Source organism: Emydura macquarii, unplaced genomic scaffold (genome assembly GCF_026122565.2).
Source record: "Emydura macquarii macquarii isolate MOO-44397 ecotype Brisbane River unplaced genomic scaffold, CSIRO-AGI_Emac_v2 contig_3348, whole genome shotgun sequence".
In the NCBI taxonomy this organism is placed as follows: Eukaryota; Metazoa; Chordata; order Testudines; family Chelidae; genus Emydura; species Emydura macquarii.
In genome coordinates this window covers 6452641-6476116 of record NW_027133485.1, presented here as the reverse complement: position 1 = coordinate 6476116, position 23476 = coordinate 6452641, and the positions used below count along the sequence as shown (strand labels likewise).

Below are 23476 nucleotides of genomic sequence, written 5' to 3'. Positions count from 1 at the left end.
GGTGTAACCTGGGCTAAATGAGCATCAAGCAACAATTCCAGGAAACCAACTCCGGCTGCTCCACATGCTAACGGGGCCTTGCTTAGCAGGACGTCAGAGGCTTTGCAGGACCAAGCACTCGTCTTCCTAATCATTTAATAGATTACACTCCGTCACCCGGCCACTGCTACCTCCCTGCCTTTTCTACATCAAAACTCATTCCTCCACACCTGAGGAAGGCGCTAAAATGAAGGTTAAATCAGAGGCACCCTCTGTTCACCTCTGCAGGCCTCCTCAGTAGCAGTTCTAATCTTTCAGTCTCCAGAAATAATGGCGTATGGGGAGGAGAGACGGCCACCGTTGAGGAAGACACGCATTTAGTTACACTGTCAGTCACTGACGCAAACCCAGCTAGAGCGAGAACCTGGGTGGCATTAAAATGGAGGTTCTTTGGGTGTAGTGTGGGGAAGCAAGAGGAAAGGTTTCTCCTCTGTCCCGACCAGGGGAGTCTAGCTGGGAAAGCAAAGGCAGGGAATGACCAAGGAAACTAAACTTCCCTCTCACCCCAAACGAGAGTCCCTGCTTCCAGGTTGGGCATGGGGTCCATTGATGTAGAGAGAAGAGCAAGACTGAAATGAACAGGGTCAATTCATTCCACCCTGTCTCCCCTAGTAGAGCTCCCTCCAGCTCAAGGTTGTGACGAGGTACACAATGGAGAAGGGCATGACACTGCTCTTGCATACAGTTTTCCACCCTTCAGATCCCAATACCGAAGTTCAGGCACGCTCTGCTCTGTGGGGGCAGGTGAGGGTTGCGAGCCCCACTTGGACACGTGTGTACACAACAATTTTCCCTAACGCTCTTTCGACAGGCGCATCGCGGGCCAATTGCATGTCAATCAGCAGCCACCAGGAGAGCTAGATCCAGCTGCATTGCCAACCCAAAGCCAAGCTCCTGGTCTGGGGGCAGAGACCCATCCAATGCGGCAGCAGCTCTGTCTTGTCACCCCTAGGGGGGGAAGAACTGGGAAAGGAAAACCTGCAGCCCAGTCTCCCTACCAGAAGCAATTCATAACTAGCCTCTTCTAAACTGTTGCTCCCCACGTCCGCTTTTTCCCTTTTGTTTTGAGGAAACGCCTTCCAAGCCTGCCAGATTTCACCATTGCCCACACGCCGACCAGGCTCCCTGGCTCCTTTCAAGTACTGATGCAACCTACCTGTGGCTCTGCTGGGAAGAGGAACCGCACCCTCCCTGGATGGAGGGGAGGGAAAGGAATTGGTCAGTCGGGTCAATTTTCAAAGTTTGGCCAGTTTGGAGAAATCCATTGAGCACCCAGATGTCCCAACCCCCAGTTCAGACAGGCAGGTAGGCGATTTCACTTAAAGGAGACTTGAAAAGGATTTTTAAACAATTTGGCTTGCCCTTTCGGGCTTCTTTGTCGAGGAGAAAGAAGGCCTGAAAAGTAAGCCGGGGTGGGGTGGGGGGAAGGTTAAGTTGGTTTTTTTCCTCTTGCTTCTTTCTAATCTTAAAAATATCAGGGCATCAAATCTGCTCTTTCCTAGCTTCACTGGAAGATCTCTCAGGGGCCCCAAGGATGGTTATGGAGAGCGCTGACCCCTTATCGGAAGGAGTGGTGGTGTCAACTAACTTCAATGACCCAACAACACGTAGGATAAAGGAAGCTTTTGTTAAATAGGTCCTAGTAAAAAAACCAAAAGTTGTCAACATCTGACTAAAACTCCCATCTGCTCAGCTTTCGCGCTGGCCCTGCCTGGTGTCACCATTTCACTAGTTCTCCAGTCACCCAGTTTTTCAGTTTAGAGGATTTGAATGACTGAGGTAAAAAACAATCAAGCAGAAGAAATACTTTGGGGTGGGGGGAAAACCTCTGTACACGATTATTAAAAAGGGGCATATGTTCTTTTTTGCCAATCACCTTTAATATCTTTAATTGTTCTGGAATATGAGGGAAAGGCTCAGGAATACCGGGGTGATTAAAATCTGTGCTTGCTATTAATACGAAAGGTGGCATGAACACCAAACATGAAAGCAGAGAGCTAAATGAAGTGGATGTAGAGTTTAGAAATATGGAGGATGGGAAATAACTGTGATTCAACCTGGAAAAAATGCACGTAAACACATCTGGTGGAAAATCAGCCAGCACGCATATATTTAATTAGAGGGAGATACATGGAAAGGAGCGATGCCAAGAGAGACCTAGGAGTTGGAAGGCGTGTACAATAATTATATGGCAGAGGATGCAAATGCAATTGAAGATTTTATTTATACCAGGTAAGCTCCTCTGAGATTACCCTGATCTTTCCGTATGCTTGGAAAGAAGTGAGTTGGCAATGTGCAGTTAGGGGGAGGATAAGACATGTTCTATATCAAAAAGGAAAATTTAGGCTATTTACTAATATAAAGGAAAATATGGATCAGATAGGGCTCATTTTTTCCATCATCTATAGTGCAATAGTTTTTAAAGAGGAGGAAAAGGTTCCTCTGAATAGAGGTTGCTGAGTTATGCAGGGAGCAAGAGACTGGGAACAGATAGTATCTCTGTAAAGAAATTAAATCCACATGTGGCATGGAAACAAACATACAGCCAAGCAAATCTGTCCGAGGCAGCTTTGACATTGAACAGATTAAGTGGGGAAGGGTGACTGGGTTAACTAGCGACATTACAGCTAATGCTGTTTAGAGGGATATACTGCATACTGTATATCGTAAAAAAAGTTGCTGACTGCAGAGAAGGTAGATGAGAGAGGAAGCCCCATTTCCTTGGAGGGGTAAGAAATGTAAATGGGCAAAGAGCAAAAGCTGAAGGAACGGGAGGGCAGCGGGGAAAGGATGGGAGACAGAGATACCAACTGGAGGGGAGAGAAAACAGGAAACACTCAGGAGGAAAGATGATTGGTTGGAGAGAAAAGGACAGTGTGGAAGTGCAAGACAGGATAATATTTAGCACTTGTCTGAGGCTTTACATTTTCCAAGAGCTTTATCACCAGCTGACGAATCCTCACGGCTGTGTGACGTGGGCACGTGTAATCCCTATTTTGGGAAACTGAGGCAGTCAGCTTCAAATGCTGCACAGTGAGTCGACAGCAGAACCCAGTAGAAATCCGGGGTCCTCACTGCCAGAGCTATGTTACAGCCACAGGACTGCACCCTGTGTGCATGAGATAGATTTTACTGTAACAAAGGGTTGTGGAATGGACGGTCTGTAAAATAAAATGGCACAAGAGCCCAGCGGAGAACTCAATGAAAATTCTGAGCATGCCCCCAGCGGCCCCTTCCCTCCCCATCGTTCACCTCCACCCCAGAAACCCTCGCTCTTTTCAAAGTGCTTCCAGTCAATCCCCCTCCCATGCCTCTCGCACACCAGCAGAGAAACTGGAAGAAAGTTTAGTAACAGCTATTCAGAGTCGTCTTTGTGCCCAGACTCACACAGTGCCAGGGCCCTGACTCCACCCCTCGGCAGGAGAAGATGCTGCTTCTCTCAAGGGGAGAGGTGAACGAAAAGTGAGAAATGCAGAGTAAGCTCCCTGTGCTGGCAAAGACCAGAAGCAGCAGCCAGTACGTAAAGTGTGCACACTGTTTTACCAAAGCGGTTGCTCCCAGGTGATGCTGGACCTCACACAGGGCTACAGAAATGTCAAACAGCTGCAACCCAGCCCTGTGTCTAACATGCCAATCAGAAATCACCACCGCTTCCTGGAAGAAGGAACAAAAATCCATCCACCTTTAACAAGAGGGTGACAGCCATCTTGGTTCCTTACTCTCCTCCCGCAGGCATATACCACATGATCACCCACCCCCTTCGCACCACTGGGGACTTCCTGATCTCTGCTCCCGGCCAAAGCGTGACGAAGGGAGACAGGAGGAGGAAGATCTGAACCCGGTACTCTGGGTGAAGGAAGAACCGTACCTTCTCTCCTCCGTCTCCTCAAGTACAAGATCCCAGCGATGCCAAGAACATGACTCAGAACAAAGACCGTGGGTGGCAAAAGGGCCCCGTCCAAAAGAGGCATTGTCACCTCTCCCAACCCGCAGAACTCCGTCCCGTCTGCTTTCCACAAACCCTGGGCTCTGGGTCCGGCTCGAAGTTCCTTTCTCCTGAGATTACAGCTGCAGGGTTCTAGCATCACAGGGGGAAAGAGGCAGAGAGAAGTAGGCGTGGAGCTTGCAGAAAGCGGTCACCCACGGTAACTACAGAAACTTCCTGTCGGTTTACACCAGGCAACTCTTCCTCTCCAAAGCTGGTCGCCCCCTTTCCCTGCCTAGGCAGGCACAGTTACAGCAGAGGTGACGCTCGCCCAGTACCGGACAAAGCCAGGGATCTCTCCACACAGGGCTCGGCGGGAGGGAGAGAGAAAGTGAGTGTCAGGCTGAATCAAACATCTTTCCTTGGCATCCACTGACTGTGCTGAAGTGATCTAACTTCAACCCCCCTTCGAGAGGGACGTCATGCTCCTAAATTTCCATGCCTAACCCCATTGGAATGCCTCCTCTCCCGGAGCAGGGCCTAGCAAGGGAAAGAGGAGGGACTTTGCCAGAACAGTGAGTAGCGTTTGCCTGGGGCATACAGCCTGCAAGGCCTGAGGCCTGTCTTAGTGGCCTGGACTGGCCTGGCCAAAAACTCTCCCTGCTCCTGGATCAGAGACTCAAGATCAAGAGGAGAAAGGGGGAACACAAAGTTATCAGAGCATTTTAAATCAAAGATGTTACGTTTCTGTGCGTGGTGAATGCAGGCCTTGGGCTGATTCCATCACTACAGTAAGCTGGGGCGATTCCACGGACTTCCACGGAACTGCACCCGCTTACACCAACTTTGAATGTAGCCCAAAACCTCTATCTTAAATGTAAACTCTCTCACACTGATTTGCTGTAGGACACATCCCGTTTGCTGCAGCTCTGGGGCCAGCACTGAACAAGGAGCGGCTGAGTCAGAAACGAAGGTAGCCTTTTGGTATCTTTCAAGGACAGTGGAGGCACACTGCAACCTTTGTTTGCATCAGCTACTCTGAGTCACTGGGCAGATTCGCCATCCGACGCTGGTGCCAGGGAAGTCATACGAGACAGCGCACCATTGTTTCAAATAGCTTGATTTGGAGCCCACGGGAGATTGGGGGTGTCTTTTAAGGACATCTCCTGGACATGAAGAGGAAATAACAGATCTGATCATTTTAGCGCCAGGAAATCCTGCTCCAAGCGACGGTAATATAAGAGGTGAAGCAGTTGCAGCTTCATTTGAAGTTCTCTCTCACACGCACACACAAAAATACCAGGTTGGGTAGCCTGGCTCTTTCATTATCTCCACTGTTCCTCACTTCTGCCTACAATTCTTACCCACGTCCATAGGGACCCTCTGCCTCGTCATCCATTATGCAGCAGAGATGCCTTTCATAGTGCAGGGGTGGGCAAATGAGCTGAGAGAGAAGGACTAACCCTACAGGCTGTAGTTTTTAGAGGGATTTATTGTTTGGAGGAGTCATTTTACAGTCCACACATTTCCTGTTTCATCTTGTACATTTGGGAAAACTTCCACAAAGATACATGAACGAGGAAGAAAAACACAGACCATACCATGCTGGTGTTAAACCTCTCCACAAATAAAAATGGGGCCAGACCACTTACCCAGATTGGTGAGCTAAGCTGCCCAACAGGGAACAGATGGAAATGAGAGGAAACAGCTGGGAGAAATGTAATCCTCAGAGACCGGCCAAAGAGACGGGAGTTTGGGTTTGCAAAATCGCCCAGGTGGATCGAGCTTTAGGGCTGTAAAAGCAAGGCGAGGTTCCAGTCTGGGTTCAGTTTTCTCAGAAACCCCGAAGTTCTGTGGAAGGGCTTCAGATAAGAGCTATAAAAGAGAATCTGCAGCGATCCTGTTTTGCAACACCAGAAGTACAGGTTAGTCTTCATCTAGGTTCCATTTTATGTGGACTCTGAAAGACTTAAGAGGGAGGAGCGTTTGGACAAAAGGTTCCAGTTTGGACCCAATTCTAATCACTCTGCTTGGAGCTTCAGTATGGGAATGAGCACATATGGCCCCATTTTAGCTCTTGTATTAGTCATAGAGCTCCCAGCTATTTTAGTAGCTGGCCACAGCTGGCGTTGACCTGGGTCTCTCTGATTCTTTGGTCCCATTCGCCATGAACGCGTTCTGAATATGCAAAATGAGACACTGCATTCTGTGCAGAAGTCCTTCTATTAAGAGTTAGTATCTAGCAATGTACTATGGTTACATGAGGTCTCCCTGCACCTTCACTTTGCACCGGTGCTATTTGGGAGTTTTCTTTCTTTAACCAGCACTCGCAGATGAGGACAGAGAATCCCAAATATCTTAGCCTCAAGAACAAGGAGCACACCGGGATCCTATTTCAAATCCCGATGCCCCAATATTTAAACTCTCTCAGACCCCATGTTTCTTTGTAGGTAACAGGCAGAGAGAATGGAGAGGCCAAACTGTGGGATACCACTCAATTCTCCTCCACCCCTCTGTACCCAGTTGTTCCAACCTCATTCCAGTAAAGACACTCTCCAAAGTCGACTGAATCCCTGACCCTTAAACACCTCATTTATTTTTCAACATGGATTTTCTATTAAAAAAACAGATTCAGGCTCTGATTTTAGATGCAACTTGAAGGAAGTGGTACCATGACGACAACCGCAGTTTATCCTTCTGAAAAATCTTTGTAGTGAAGGGGAAAGCCCCCTCCCCCACACACACACGCATACCCCCAGCTCATTAGCACGCAAACCAGTTCCATGTAAGCAGGAAACAGTGCATGAAACTACTAATTCAGACTGCTCTCCACTCAGTTGAGACAGGAACCTCTGCTCAGTAAGACAGATAATGCAGAGCTTCCCACATAGTCAGAATCTGTCTCAGGTTTGAGTAAATCAGCGAAAGCGACGATGCTGCACACAGCTATTAAACCAAAGAGCCTCAGCCCCTGTAACAGCTTCAACCAAAGCGAGAGGCCAGCCCAGCCCAGCAGCATTTTCAAACCTCTAAGCCTCACAGTGCTACCAAAACTGGCAAAACCATTATTCTGCATCATACAGAGCGGCAGCATTTCATATGTACACAGCAACACAAGGGGAGACTTACATGCATTAGATGCTTGGAACGTCCCTGAATCAAAATGAGGGCTCACCTCCTCCTATCCACTTCATGTGGAGACCCACCAAGTGGGCAGAGTGCAGGATCATTCCTGCTATTGGGTGTTTTCTAGAGCTTTGCTCTGTCTGGCTTCAAATATCCCAAGCAACAGGGCTTCTCCATGCCCAGGGGAACTATTCCACAGCCTTTTTTTTACACCACTGGGTGTTCTAGGAGGAACAACCTGTCCGGAAGTCTTCCTCATCTTCCTTCTATGTTGTCCCTTTATTTCCACCCTACAGCTAGCCCTCTGTGCCACCCTGAACAAACCCACTCCGTCCTTGGTGTTCCTACAGCCACCTGCTACTTCTGAGGTATTGGGTCCCCTTCTTTCCTGTCATAGCCAAACTTACACATACTGAGCAGTTTTAGTCTTGCTTTCCCCCTCCGCGGGAGGTGGGCAGGGAACCCAGGTACTCTACAAAGCACTGTCTGAGATGCTGTTCGTCTCTACAACAGAGTGCTCAGCGCAGAGAGAGCAGGAACATAAGTGTCTGCACCTTTACGTACACTATTTAAACATGATATCTATGGAGCCCCTCCATAATCAAGTCCCAAAATGGGTGCAAGCGTACACCAACTATCTGACTTGACATGCAGTGTCTGAAAGCAGCATCAGTGAGCCGAAGTATCTAAGAGACCCCTCAATTCTCATTCTCTCCCCTCCTGCTGATTTATACGCAGCTGGGTCAAAAAGCTTGGCCTCAGCTGGTGCAATTTCGCCAGGACTAGCAGTGCTTTCTTTGCCCAGGAGAGCAGAGCACCCATATGAATCACAGAATCATATAGAAGATGAGGGCTGGAAGGGACCCCAGGAGGTATCTAGTCCAACCACCTGCTCAAAGCAGGACCAACCCTGACTAAATCATCCCAGCCATGGCTTGGTCAAGCCGCATCTTTAAAACCTCTAAGGATGGAGATTCCATCACTTCCCTAGGTGACCCATCCCAGTGCTTCAGCACCCTCCTAGAGAAAAAGTTTTTCCTAATACCAACCTAGACCTCCCCCCCTGCAATTTGAGACCATTGCTCCTTGTTCTGTCTTCTACTACCACTGAGAACAGCCTCCTCCCTGGAGCCCCCTTCCAGCTAGTTAAAAGCTGCTATCAAATCCCCCCTCACTCCTCTCTTCTGCAGACTAAACAAGCCCAGTTCCCTCAGCCTCTCCTCAGAAGTCATGTGCTCCAGCCTCCTCATCATTTCTGTTGCCCTCTGCTGGACTCTCTCCAATTTGTCCACATCCTTTCTGTAGTGGGGGGTTCAAACTGGACACAATACTCCAAATGAGGCCTCACCAATGCCAAATAGAGGGGGAATAATCACTTCCCTCCATCTGCTGGCCATGCTCCTACTCATGCAGCCCAATATGCCGTTAATGATACATGAACTGGAAACAACAAGCTTCTGGCAACTAGTAGAAGAGAAACAGAAAGGAAGGGTGCTCTACAAAGCACGGAAATGGAAAGAGGGAAGGACAGATGCAGTGAGAGAAATAAAAGCCAACTTTTAGCCACCAGGTTCTGTTCTTGTGGAGAGCTGAACCCCATCTCTGTACCCCCAACTCTATTCCAATGCCACTTCCCTGAGAGCCACAGAGCCGCAGTCCAAGCTGCAGGAAATAAAGGAGACCCCAGGAGAATTTAGGAAGTTCACAGGATCTCACCAGAATAGCTGGACCAGCAGCGGGGGAGAACAGCCACCATGTCAACAGGAATTCACGCTGTGTGACATGGAGGATAGGCTGCAGAGGAGACAATTGCACACTAGCTAAGCTTAAGGGGCCCGTGTGTGCATACCTATGGTACTGTATACAGACAACAGGAATGCCAACCCTAGCATTTACAAATCTGAGTCAGACCTCCTGAAATCATGAGATTGGCCTAAAACACACAGTACTTTTCAAATTCTTTCAAGTTCTTTCTATTCATTTAGTGTCTGGGCCTTCAGGGTCACATTTTCAAGTGTCCCTCTGCAACCAGGAGGGCTAGAAACTTACTTAAAAACAAATTAAAGCTGAGATTCTCATGTGATCCGGCTTCCTAAGAAACAGCAAATGCTGCGAGACTCACATTAAAACCATGAGAATGGGCCACACCGGCTTAGTAACAATAGAGCTGAGAAAGTACAGGAAGGCAGAACATGGCCTGAATAGAAAGGTGTGGAAGGAACAGGTGGCAAGGAAGAAAGAGGGAGAGGTGGAGGAGGGAATAAGGAAGAAAAGGACAACAGCTGCAATAGGGTAAAGGATGCAGGGAGTAAAGGAGGAAGGCAGCAGCCAGCTGAAGTGAGGGAGAGCTCTGTGTCTTTGCTATGGTGTATAATTAACTGTTCCATCGCCTAGGGACGTGGACAATACAATAAGCACATACTGTGTGCTGGGCCACCCCCTGCCACTTCCAGCTCCTCACCCACAGCAGCGATGGCATTGAGCAAGCGCGGGGCCAGAGGGCATAGCAGGGCAGCAGTTCAAGTCCGAGATCGCCCCTGATCCTCCAGACGTGCTGACTTGTCCCCATGCAATGGGCAGAGCGCCTGAGTATCTAGAGCGGCCCAGCTATCTCAGCTCCCCACAGCCAGGCCAGACTTGAGAGAGACTGGCTGATTGAGCAGCCAGTCGGATTTCAGAGAGAGGACCAGCCGAGGCAGACATACCAGTGATGTGAACATTTAATCAGCTAGCCCCTTGTGTCCTTTATTTGGAGCCTGCAGCATGTCACCTGCCCCAGCCGAACCACATCTAGAACAAATGCAACCCCGTACAGCCACCATGTGAAGGATAGCGCAGTGCAAAGGAATGAATTATGTCCATAAGGAGGACTGTGCACTCTTCTGCAGACTCTGGAGCCAGGGACAATCCTAGTTATTGGAGGGGCCTGCGTACGTCTGGAGCAGGCGTACTGCATGGGGCTAAGTGAAAGGACAGGAGCGCACTTAATTCCACTCAATTTAACTCCATTTTCCTTTTCTCTTTTAATAAAGAAAAAAAAATCGACTGCATTAAGCGTAAGCGAGTTTCAGCATTTTGCGGCTGCTGTAGGAAATCGATAACGGGCTGTAATTCATCTGGCTCCAGGAGACGCATCTGGACAAGGAGGATGCGGGAAATACTAGGAAGTCCCAGAAATAGCTGCACCTCTTATCTTTCACTCAACTGTCAAACACACAGCCGCGAGCCAGTTCAGGGAGCCACGGAACCGCCAGCCAGATGCTCCATGCTGTACCCAGAGCCCCACAGTATCGCTAAGACGGTGACAGTGACAGGAACCATGCCAGACAGGGCCCTTCTTACACTGCCCAGCCATGGAAACCATCCTGCACATACAAAAACATACAGCTAATTTTAGGCCCCTTCTCAGCGGCTTCTCGGGCTGAGGCGGCAGTGGTTCTACTGGAAGGAAGGGGGGGGGGGGAGAGACACACGACGACACACACGTGCGTCTTAGAATTCAACAAGAATCCGAGGAGAGGGGGCGGGTTGTGAGTTACGACAGAGAATTCTTTCTGGGTGTCTGGCGGGTGAGCCTTGTCCACATGCTCAGGGTTTAAGTAATTGTCATATCTGGGGTGAGGAAGGAATTTTCCCCCAGGGCAGATTGGCAGAGGCCCTGGGGGGTTTTCGCCTTCCTCTGCAGCATGGGGCACGGGTCACTTGCTGGTATATTCTCTGTACCTTGAAGTCTTTAAATCGTGATTTGAGGACTTCACTAACTCAGTCTTAGATTACAGGAGTGGGTGGGTGAGGTTCTGGGGCCTGCGTTGTACAGGAGGTCAGACTAAATGATCTTAATGGTCCCTTCTGACCTTAGAGTCCATGAGAGAGAGACGTTCATTTACTCCACGCACAGGATTTGTTCTGTACTTATAGGGTTGTCTAAAACCGGCCCAGAGCAAACCCAACCAGGAGCCTGCAGCTGGGTTCTGTTAACACACTCACAGCACAAGGGTCCTGTGTTTCTCAGCAGGGCCTTATGGCCTATTTTATACCCTGTGCATCCCTTCTCAGAGACAGGGCACCATCTCAACCACAGAACCAACATTAACAAGCGCCTCTCCTCTGACCACGCCCTGTCTTCCAGCTGCCTCTTTTCTCCCCCGTTGTAGCCCGACTCCCCAGGGATTTTCAAGCCACACCTGTATACATCTCTTTTCTCCACATCTGAGTCTCACTAATTCTCCCTCTGCTAATCCTAGGTGGAATATTATATATTGTACATTGTCATTCTGCAACTCCTGGCTCACATTCCAAATCCAGTCATTATACACACCCGTAACACATCACGCTCAAGCTAAAACCAATCCTACTCTGCACGAAAATACCGCCTTTCATCAGAGAACCTCAGCACACTTCACGCGTCCCACTGTGGCCCTGAGGGGAGCCAAGGCTGGACTTTTAAGGAGGGCATGTGCTCCACAAGCACAAACAACAACCAGCCACCCCCAGCTGCTGTTCATGCTTTTCATCCCTAGATCTCCAAGTGCTTTACAAAGGAGGGCAGTCGCACTTGCCCCATTGTACAGATGGGGAAACTGAGGCACAGCGGCTCACTCAGCCAGGCCAGTGGTAGAGCTGGGAACAGAACCCAGGCCTCCTGTGCCCCAGTCCAGTGTTCTATCCACTGCATCACACTGTCTCCCAATCATCCCCTATGGACTGAAGCCAATGGGAGCATTTCCGTTCATTTCAATGGGCTTTGGATCGGGCCCTAACATAAGAGCCCATGGGGACACGTCCAGCTGTGGGCCCTGTCCCATGCACAAACACAAGATGAACCCAATTTCCCCCTCGGCCCAGCTGCAAGCGGCACGGAGTTTAACAGAGCAGCTCTTCTGGGTGAAGGTCTGGTTGCCCCCATTTTACAGAAGGAGTAACTGAGGCACAGAGAGGCGAAGAGACTTGTCCAAGGCCAGACGCTGAGGCAGCAGCAAAGACAGGAACAGAGCACAAGAGTCCCCTCTCGCCGCCCTCCCCACCAGTCCATGCCACATGTTGTACGGGTTATTACAGCGTTCTCCTGGCTTTTCAACATCAGCATTTCTGACCCTTAGGTACTTCCCCATGGGAGGCACTTGGTGCTCAGAGCAGTCCAGTTACGGAGGCTGTGCGCCGCATGCACCATCCCAGCTACATTATCCCCGCCTCACAGTGCTGCCTGCAGGGAGAGGCAGGTACAGCTGCTCAAGTATTCCAGGCTCCAGCCCTCAGTGGAAGAATGCATCCAAACTGGGGACATTAGCAATCTCTAGGGACAGGTGCCTAACTCATTCTCCTCCCCCAGCTCCCTTCCCAGCACATCCATGCCACAAGAAGGCAGCACGGCTGACAGCAACGGGAATACAGGCAAAGGGAACAACTTGCTACAACAGGCAGCCGTCCCATCCACCGCCAGCCTTTGCATGAGGTCCCCCCCCACAGCACTGCTTCCTCTGCACCCACGGGAGAAGAAGCAACTTCCACTGAACAATCCTCTGTCCAAGTGCACTTTCCATTCCAGAGCTGAGTCACCCCTTGGCTCGGGCCAGACAGCGTGCGGCTAAAGCCCAACCTTCCCCCTTGCTGTGCGTTTTCCTGTCTCATTCCCACATGGCTGACCCGGCATCACATCTCCCCCATATGACTTGGGAAACCGCCTGCCAGCAACTCAAAGCCCAGAAACCAAATCACTACCCTGAGAAGACAGGGGTTCTCCGACCGGCCCCTCACACAGAAAGGGGCAGATCTTCGGTGGCCCCTAGGGCACCCTGCCCAGCCTTCCACACGCAAAAGGATGGAGCCAGGGGTGCAGTGGGTTCTCTCTCCCCTACCCATGTCCCGCACAGTGAGGGTCTACAGACCCCACCAGCTCAGGGCAGTTGTAATAATGAGCTCTCTCCACAACCCCTATTCTTTATTGCAAGGGGTTGATTGCCCCGGCCTGGAGTTGCAGTGGACTTAGGGGCATTCTCAGCCCAAGGCAGCTGTAGGAGGTTCCCTCCCAACCTAGTGTCAGACACAGGAAGTGACCCCGGGCCTGCTGGGTGCCGAGCAGGTCGGCAGGATCCTTGGGGCTGTATTCCTACCTAGTATCCCGCACAGAAAGGGATCCCCAGGCCCACATGCTCAGTGCATTCCCTCCCATGGCGGCCAGGTGGCACCGCAGAAACACCAAAAACCAAAGCATCTCTGATTCAGGGAAACGTAAGACAACAGCTCCCGCTTCTGGGTGGAAATGAGAGAGACCAGAACTAGCACAGGAGCCAGAAGATGCAGCCTACTTTCCAGTTCTGACCTGTTTGCACGCTGGCTGGCACCTCGCCTGCATCGGAGTTGCATATTAAATGGCTGGAGGGGGAAAGAAACACACACCCCCCCCAAAGATGATCAAGGGGCTGCAGTACAGTTCCCATCAGAACCAGCCCCCTCACTGAGTTACTACAGGCACCTCAAGTCTCCCCCTCCTTTCCCCACCCCAGCTCTTGATCTCAATTCCGCAGCACCCTGGGAACACAAGGGCCCTTTTCAATAAGCACAGTCAGTCGAGCCTATAAAAACAGGCTCCATCTCCTCCAGCGTATCGTGCTAAACATAAGAGGAGCCATGAATACACTAGGGAACTTCTTGTCCCTTGGCCGGGAAAGGCGGCGATGATATTGATGCTGCTGTATTCATTTTGCAGAGGGGTTTCACTACACAGAACAATGGAGAGGAATCACACACAGCTGAGTCATTCCACGGCTGGCTCAGAGAATACTCGGTTCACCATTCAGTCTGCAGGGTGCTTGGCATCTTTTCGGAGGCAGCCGTTTCAATAAAATCATCTAACATGGGGTGTTGTGTTTTGCAATAACCCGTGTGTCAGACAAGCACCACTATGGCTTCTGGTTCCCCGAAAGAGCTACCATGCTCACTGGTACCAGCTTTCCCTGTCACGGGTCCCCTGTGTACATCCTCTTTCCTGTTTCATTCCAGGAAGCCAGCCTGTGCCAGGAAGGGCGGTGGGCAGCTGCTGAACGATGAGCCACTAGCACAAGGGCAGAATCAAACTCATGTCTCCTGACTCAGCTCGCCTCCTGCATCTTTTCCACACCCCCCAGGCCATTCTGACACAGCAGTGGTGCTGATTGAAGATGCAACTCCTGACAAGATCTAGAGACACCACCAGGCTTCCAGTCCTTACAGAGCCTCTCTCTGCTTTCCCTGAACAGATTTCTCATCTGGAAGGTTTGGGGCATCTTGCGAGAGTCACCGCCATTTTACGGCAGCTGGTCAGAATCACCAAGGAATACAGGATGGAAGGAGCCCCTTGAGATTTCAGATCAGAAATGCCCAGCTGGTCCTGAAAGAGCTACATCAATTTCACTTCCCAGAAGCCTTCAGGCCAGAAGCCAGTCAGGGCCAAGTCAGCCCTGAGAAACAAAGCAGCCACCGGCAGTTGTTTTTCAGGGCTTCACTCCTCAGCATTCAATGGTCCCTGGACAGACACCGAGTTTACACAGGCACAGAAAAACCACAATCAGCCCTCTGCATAGGCAACCCCAGCACGTGACCCATTCCAGGACTTGAAACCTTCACTGACACACATGAAAAGCCCTGGAATCTGATCTCTTCCCTCTCCACTCCTGTAGACTCCAGCCTCAGACAGAGCGGTGACCCATCCACCCTCCTCCCTTCCGGGTTTCTAGCTGGCACTGAGGGAAAGAGGGAAGAAGCCCAACCGACTGCCAGCGAGGTGTCAGACCAGCTGGGATTTGCTTTATCTCCACTGCCCAAGCAGAGATGCTGAAGGGAGAAGCCCTGGACCATGTCAGCAGAGCAGAGCCCCTCCGGCTTCTACGTATCTCAGTAAGGTGCAGTAACTCATCATGACTAAAGCCAAATATTGCAGCTTCACAGCAAGTGTCATTAGAAACAGGTAAACAGTGGGGGAGCCAGAGCAAGCAAGATGAAGGAACACCGCCATGGGCACACACAGGCGCTCGCTCACACACTCACATTCACACTCACAGTCAGCAGCAAACCATTTGGCACAAACACAGGCTCTCAGACACACGCGCGCACTACACCCTCCTGCAAGCAGAGACAGGTCTCTGGGCCATTCCAAGGCACACGAGCCATCACCACCCCCAGCACCCATGCCAGGAGTCACAGGAAAGAAAATGAAGAGAAGAAAGATGACATTTCCTGTGATCTACGTTGTTAAACTGGAGAGAAGCAGAACCTGGCTAGCGCGTCCCTGGAAGCCTGCTAGTCTGCCTACTACCCGCCCGTGCATTCTCTTTGAAATTCCTTTTATTGCAGGTGAATCACCAATTCCTACATGCACAGACAAAAATTCTGTCTTCCTCAGCTTATGTCACCACCAAACAAAGGGCGCAAAAAAGCAAGGTGGGGCCTAGGCACAAGTCCAGATGCATTCTTCAGACAGCTTGGCCTACACTGGAACAGACACCTAATGCGCACATTTGCTATCCCCAGTTCTGTCCAAGTGACAGCACAACACTGAAGCACTAGTATCGTCAAGGTGCTAGACTACAATACAGAGCAGACCTGCTCTGATGACAGAGTGCAGAACACCTGAAAGCTTCGCCATGTAGCACTCTCACCGTTATGAGAGTGGCTGAGCTAAAACTGGCTGAGCTAAAGCCACAGGTAGCAAAGCAAATTTTAGAGGGGAGGAAAAAATGTTCCCAGCGTAGATGTTAATTACGCACCTTGGTGCATTGACCTTGCAGACCGGGGCTCAGATGCAGAGTCTGTTTCAGAATCTTGGCCTGGCAGTACCTGCGCGTGTTTGTGAAACCATGATGCTTCTAACTACACTTTGCCCTTCTCAGCAAAAATCCAAGCTGCACGGCGTTTACACGCCCCTCTTCCGATTGCTGCTTTTGGTAGCATTGAACAGGGTTTGCCGGTGGCAGAAGTGGAGGAAAAACAGTTTCAGGAGGCACCAGCCATTTTTTGCTAACCTATAAGCTTTTAAACTGAATGTTCCGTTCCATTGGGAGGGCATTAGAAGTGAATGTTTAACTGCAAGGATCCCTGCACAGGGCCAGCTGAAGTCTGCAATTCCACCAGCAAAGGCCGCACAGGCAGAAAGCAAAACACCCTTAGACAGTAGGAAATATTTAAAAGCATCACACAGTGAATTCTCTTCCCACACACAAGTCCGACCCACCCACCATCCCCTGAACTGCTGAGCAGCAACATCTAACAGACTGTTAACATAAGAAAAACCACCTGAACTCAGAGGAACTCTGGCAGGAAAGTTGCTGGAAATAAGGACTGAAATGCTTCGCATCGGTTCCTCTTTTCAACAGCCGCTTTGGCACCAAAATCACTATGATTACATTTTTAAAAGACTTCCCCTTTCCCACATGAAACTGACCTGTCTGCAAGCAGGAGCGGCAGCGCTTTAACTACTGTGTGATGTTGCATTGGTTTAACTACATCAGTGCAACACAACATCTTTCATTAAGCCAGTGCAACGCGGCGTGCACCCACCCTTCGAACTGGAGGTATAACTTCTAGCCCGAGGAGACGCGTGCTAGCACTGATCGAGCTAGCCCACTAAGAATTGAAGTGTAGCCTTGGTGGCACGAGCAAGGGGAGGGCCACAGATAATGCCCTGTGAGACCCTAGAGACACACTCAGGTTTGCTAGCTCCTCCCGCCACGGTTACACATCTATTTTAGCAGGCTAGGTCAATCAGAGCGCAGCTGTGTCTCCTCTAGCTCGACATTACAGCCCCAGCTCAGAGAGCAGAGGTACAAGAGACAGAAGAAGGAAAGTAAAGGTCCTCTACGCACCAGGGAAAGAGCGCTAATAACTGATGACATCAAGAAGGCTGAGGTGTTCGATGCCTATTTCGCTTCAGTCTTCACTAAAAAGATAAATGGTGCCCAGATACTCCACACATACTTAACAAGAAGGGGGAAGGAACAGGTCTCAGAATATTTAAATAAGTTAGATGTATTCGAGCTGGCAGTCTGATGACATTCATTCTAGGGTACTTAAGACACTAGCTGAAGCAATCTTAGACCTGTTAGAGAACTCCTGGAGGATGGGTGAGGTCCCAGAGGACGGGAGAAGGGCAAACATAGCACCTATCTTTTAAAAGAGGAACAAAGAAGACCTGGGGAATTACAAACCAGTCAGCCAAACTTTGATACTGGAAAGATACTGGAACAAATTATTAAGCCATCAATTTGAAAGCACCTCCTAGAGAATAATAGTGTTGTCAGGAACAGCCAGCAGGGATGGGTCAAAAACAAATAATGCCAAACTGACCTAATTTCCCTCTTTGACAGGATTACTGGCCAGGTGAATGAGGGAAATCAGTAGCTGTGATATATCTTGATTTTAATTAGGCTTTGACTTCCCCATAAGCAAACTAGGGAAATGTGGTCTAGATGAAATTACTATAAGGGAGTGTAAACCTGGTTGAAAGACGATATTCAAAGAGTAATTATCAATGATTCTCAGTCAAATTGTCAGACTGTCAGAGCATATCTAGTGAGAGTCTTGGTAGTAGTCAATAATTTCATTAATGACGTGGGTAATAGAGTGGAGAGAGTATGCTTATAAAATCTGTGGATGACCCAGAGCTGGAACGGGATGCAAGCACTTTGGGGGACAGGATTAGAAATCAAAACAACCTTGACAAATTGGAGAATTGGTCTGAATGCAGCAAGATTAAATCCAATAAAGATAAGTGCAAAATACTTCTCTTCGGAAAGAAAAATCAAATGAACAACTACAGAATGGGGAATAACTGGCGAGACAGTGGTACTGCTGAAAAGGATCCGAGGGTTATAGTGAATAACCAATTGCGCATGAGTCAACAATGTGACAGCTGCGAAAAAGACGGATATCATTCTGGGGTGTGTTAACAGCAGTGCTGGAGGTAAGATACGGGAGGTAATTGTCCCACTCTACTTGGCACTGGGGAAGCCTCCGTGGGAGGAATGTGTTCAGCTCCCGGTACCATACATTAGGAAAGATGTGGACAAACTGGAGAGCGTCCAGAGGAGGAAAACAAAAATGACAAAAGGTTTAGAAAACCTGGCCTACGAGGAAAGGTTAAACAAACCGGGCATGTTTAGTGCTGAGAAAAGGGTGACTGAGGAGGGACTTGATACCAGTCTTCAAATATGTGAAGGGCTGTTCCACAGAGGATGGTCATCAATTCTTCTCTGTGTCCACTGAGGACAGGACAAGAAGTAACAGGCTTAATCTGCAGCAAGGGAGATCGAGGTGAGGTATTAGGAAAAGCTTCCTAACTCTAAGAGTAGTTAAACTCTGAAATAAGCTTCCAGGGGAGGCTGTGGAATCCCCAGATGGGCAGTTTTTAAGAACAGGTTGGACAAATCCCTGTCAGGGATGCTCTAGGTTTACATGGTCCTGCCTCAGCGCAGGGGGCTGGACATGATGACCTCTCGAGGTCCCTTCCAGCCCTACTTTTCTTTGATTCTAAATCTGCTGCATAGATCAGGTCTCAACAGTGAGACAGAGGCGGCTCAGGGGGCGAGAGGTCTGGAGCTATCCCAGGGTGGGGAGCAAGAGGAGATTGGGGCAGAGAGAGGGATTCCTGTGGTACGGATTCCTGATGGTCCTTGCCCTCTGGACTTGACCAGAAAGTGGAGCAATAGGTGACCCTGCATGAGGGTTTAACGACAATGGGCCTTTCCAACAGGACGCCGTCCACCCAAGAATTGCAAAGAGCTGGACTACCAGGTAAATCAGCCCCCGACCCCACGCGAAGGCAGGAGAATGATCAACAGGAGAAAACACGCCCCCAAACCCCTAGTACAAAGAATCCAACCTACACTTCAACCCCCAGTGCAGCGACTGACCTTGCGATCCAGGTAGCAACGCCTTTCCCCCACATTCCTCTGGCTGCGCTCTCCCAGCTAACCCTTCTGAGCACACCTGCCCGAGGCCAGCCCCCACACCAGCTACAAAAAGCCAGGACTGGACTAATCTGAGCAACCAAGGGATGGGGAAGGACAGAGAGGCAGAGGCGGGCGGTGAGGTTCACCTTGCGGCGGAACAGAAAGGGAAGGCAGGCGGCCCAGGGCTGGAGAGATAAGATGGTTTGAGTTAAAGCTGGAAACAAACATTATTCCTGATGATTTTCATTCCACAAAACAAACAGCGAAGCTGAGCCACCACCTGGACACGGCTTAATCATTCTCTAAAAACAAAACTCGCCATTAACCCTTCATCTGACGGCTCTGGCAACAGACGGAGCAGACCAGGGAGCTCTCAGGGTGCCTGGGTTGGGGGGGAGACAGCAGCAAGAGCAGGAGGAATTTCCACTCCTGGGCAGATGGCTCTCGGATTGGACAGTGTTTAATTCCGGCGACACTTGCGTGCACTCTCATGCCAATCAGGTTGACCGGGCTGAAGTGCCTGGCCTTTGTCTTGCCACGCTGGAAATGTCCTGTAATGGGCATCGCTGCCAGTGATCTGAAGAAAGCTGGGAGGTCTCTTACAATCTGGGAGCAAACGCTGTGGTAAGAGGGTGTGCAACGTGCACCTCTCAGGGCCCCAGCTTGATTTAAAAAACAGGCTGCTGGGTCTGACGACCCTTCATGACCCCCACACACTTGAGGCACTGCCCACTGCCCCCTCCATCTCACCGTCTCCTGCCTGCTCTGCTCTCTACAGAAGAGCAATGAGTGGAACTGTTTGCACTCTTCCGGGAGGTGCTGTATAGCAGAGTCTCTGCTCCAAAGACCTGACTGTCTAAAAGGACACAGTACAAAAGAAAGGCCGGGGGAAGGTATCCAACACACAAGCAGAGCCGCCAGGGTGGCTGGCATGTGCCGGGTTATGTTTGTGGTACACACACAGATGCCCTTGGTGAGCTCTCTGTTGCAGGGGCCCAAGGCAGATGTGGTCAGGACCTGCAGGAAGAGGGGAGTGGCCTGGTGTTGTTCCACCAGGAGCTGGCTGGGGGCAGAGTCCCGCTGGCCACTATTTCAGGACAGCCAGAATATTCGCACTCGGCTGGCAGCGGGGCTGGGCAGCTGAAGACTCCAGCAGGGGAATTCAGTCAGACAACGGTTTTCCTCATCAGGGATGCACGGGGCTAAGAGGAGAAATCCCTAAGCACATGAGCAAGGCTTTCCAGTCGAGAGGTTTATGGGAATGTGAAATCCAGACTGGGGCTGTCTGGTCCCGTTCTTTTGCTTGTGATCTCACACTGACAAGGGGCAGGAGCCAGTCCTGAAAAGTGGGACGGATTGGCTGGATAAGCTTCTGAAAACGAGCTTTGGAAACACTGAGCATATTTCCTATTCTACCCAGGTATAACTAGGCAGCACCTGTAACAGGCCACAGCCAGAGCGCGCCCAGGATGCCCACAGCAGAGCTTTGCGCTCAGAGCAGCCCGGCCAGCCAAGGGGCAGTAGGAGTCACAACAAATCTACCAGCAGATTAGCAAGGAAGAGGAGGCTCCTGCCCTCTAGCATGCGGGGCTGTGAATGGCTGCCCAGCCCAACAGCTTCCAGCAGTCCCCACTGGGACCCACCTTGGGGGTCTCTGCAGTTTCAGCTGCTAGACTATTCTCTCTTCCCCTTAAGGTGCATATTGCACTGGCTTCCTCGCAGTGCAAGGACAACCCTCCCTGCAGACAGCAGCATTGCTCACCTCACAGACCGCTTTCCCCTTACTCAGAACTCTCATGAGTGACTCGCAGCCATAGGAAGTGTTAAAGTAACTTGGAAAGGCCCTGTCTTCCTTATGACAGCAACACAAAGGGATCTCTTCCAAATGCATGCTGGGAAAATCCAGCCGTTCCCCAGCACCCTGCAGTTTATAAACTGGAGCACAAACAAGAGACGCCAACATCCCCAGAGGCGGCAGGAAGCTGCTCAAACCTCCTTTTCTTGGTGAAACTTTCTTTTCCATGACCTAGATTCTTTGGGCTTCCAAGGGGCTCTCTTAGTTCTCAGTGTCGGCAGCTTTGCCAGCTCCATTCCCTGCAGCAGCGCAGCGCGATGACAGACGTGATGTGAGTACAGGCGCTTCAGCCAGAGGCCGTTCCCTGCACGCCTTTTCCTTTCAGAGCTTTAACGTCTTTGCTGCTTGTGGGGAGCCACTGAGAAGATTCTGCAAGTGCCAGGCCTAAAACTTCAGCAACTGCCCAACGACTTCCATGTGCCCACCGCTTCTCCCAGTGCCTAACGTATGACATGGAGAGTGTCCATGTGACTTGCATCTCGACCACCCCAAGATTTTCTCTCTTATTGCACAGGCCTTGCAAACTATTCCTCGCCACAAGCTTTGCACCATCCCAGATCACTGCACAGGATTTTGGAAAGATGCAAGATGGTCATCTCACTTGGGGTCCCCTCTGAAATTCAACGGGCCTCAACTCTCAGGCTCCAGCGTGAAATGGAATGGTCTGCACTATACAGGACTCCAGGCTAGATGAGTTCATGGTCCCTTTCTGGACTTAAACTCTATAAATCTATGAGCTCTGCACGACCCGAGGTTACCACACAGACCATTAGATTTCTGCTGATGCGGGAGGGGTTTTTTTTTTTTGTTTTTTTTTATTACTTGGCCCTTTTGTATCTCCCACGCCTCCTCTTGCTCCTTATATCTGACAAAGCTCGAGCTGGCAGGAAGTCATGCAGTATGTCTGCCCTTCTAGTAGTGTCAAGGATCTCCTTGCTATTCACCCCAGGTCTCCAGCTACTTCCTGGAATCACAAAGAAAGGTCAGGGGAAGTTGCTTTTCCAACCCAATGAAATGAGCAGAGGAGGAAGGGGAGGGGGAGTCCTCTGTGCACACAGGGATAAAGAGAAAGGACCAGACTGAGAAAAAGAGACAGCAAGAAGTGAGGGAGCTCTGGACCCAGAGGGAGAGAGAAAAAGATGTGGAGTGACAGAGAGAGAAGGAAGGGCTGGATGCAGACAGCAATACAGAAATGCAGGATGACAGTGAGCAAGAAGAGGAGAGAGAACACGCTTCAGAGGAGGAGAACAGCAAGATGCAGGCTATGGAGGCGAGAAAGGGCAAAGGAGCTCGGGATGCACAGAGGAATACAGAAAAATGCAGGCTGATGGGGGAGGGAAGGGCAGTGCCAGCATCTGGAGAGAAGAGGACACGGACTGACAGGGAATTAATTAAGTTCCAAGAAAGAGGCAGCGAAGTCTGAGCCTTTGTGCGGCTCTCAGAGGCCTCGATCTCCAGAAACTAATCGCAGCTTTCACCAGAGCTTTGAAAGCTGCCAGCTTGGGGGGGGTCTCTTTGGAAGGCAGGAGATCTGAGACCAGCCACTTGTGCCATTTTCAATGCTTTGGCATAGCTCCTCCTGCCTCGATTAACTGAATTTACAATAACGCCCCCCACTCACGCTGTTCGTGAGCTCATCCATTCTGCTGCCCAAGAGCACCCCCAGGAGGCTGCACGGAGAGCACCCACTTGCACAAGGCCCTGCCACACCCGTGTGCACACGTGTGCACCGCAACACACGCCCTGCATCCACAGCCAGCTCTCCCAGATGCTCATTGTGCTTTGGTGGGCTCAGCATCTCTCCTGGAGGAAGGGAGGAGGAGGAAGCACGGGACTTTTCCAGAGGCACCACCCATCTTTTCAATCCACACCATAATAAAGATAATACTATTACTTAGCACTGACACAGCACCTGGACTTCAAAACGCCGTGCAGATATTGGCCAATTAATCCCCAACCCGCCCCTGCGGGCATCATCCCCAGATGGAAGAAAAAGAAGATGCAGAAATAGAGAAGTGAGTTGCTCAAGGCCACAGAGGAAAGCAGTGTCAGAGCCCGGGTTAGGACATGGGAGCTCCTAGCACTCAGCCCCGTGCGACAAATATTAGCCCAACTCTCCGAATAGTAGAGCACAGACTGGTGACCACACGGTAAAGTTAACAGCCCCACTAACAGGCCTCTGCTGCTGCCTCCGTGCGGCCAGCTAAGATGGGGAAACTGATCTGAGCTCAGCACAAAGCATCCCAGTTCCCATCCAGGTCCAGAACAGGTCAAACAGAGAGAAAATGGTGCCTCCTTGAACGACCTTCCCGCCGGCCTAGGACCTTCACACTGGAGGGTCCTGTCTGAATTGTTCCATGACTGACCCAATGAGTAACATAATCCCTCTTGGCTCACGGGGAGAACAAGCCAGACCCCCTTCTTGCGGATATGGATTTAGATGTCCAATCCAGACCACAGTCCTCTGCACTCCGGCTGCCAGGAGAGACGCTAGGAGCAGGTAGACTTAAGGAAGCTCAAAGAAAGATCTTCACCTGTTCCCTCTCTATCCTCCCCCCACCCCAACAGGGTTGAACGGACTGGCAAGTATTGTCAGGCCGCTTCCCTCTC

At 50.5% G+C, this 23476-nt stretch overlaps 1 protein-coding gene across 13 annotated transcripts in view; it reads right to left on the bottom strand.

Annotated features, from left to right (window-relative positions):
* The window catches only part of MACF1 (microtubule actin crosslinking factor 1), a 222084-nt gene that overhangs the window by 166680 nt on the left and 31928 nt on the right, over positions 1-23476 (bottom strand). For 12 of the 13 annotated variants that reach the window (XM_067533965.1, XM_067533971.1, XM_067533967.1 and 9 more), the window contains exon 1: positions 3908-4192. The exons of the other annotated variant lie outside the window; for it this stretch is intronic. In XM_067533965.1, coding sequence (XP_067390066.1) covers positions 3908-4124 — 217 coding nt within the window. In that variant the 5' untranslated portion in view covers positions 4125-4192. Of the gene's footprint in view, positions 1-3907; positions 4193-23476 lie in introns of those variants that run through there. 13 annotated transcript variants of the gene reach the window in all.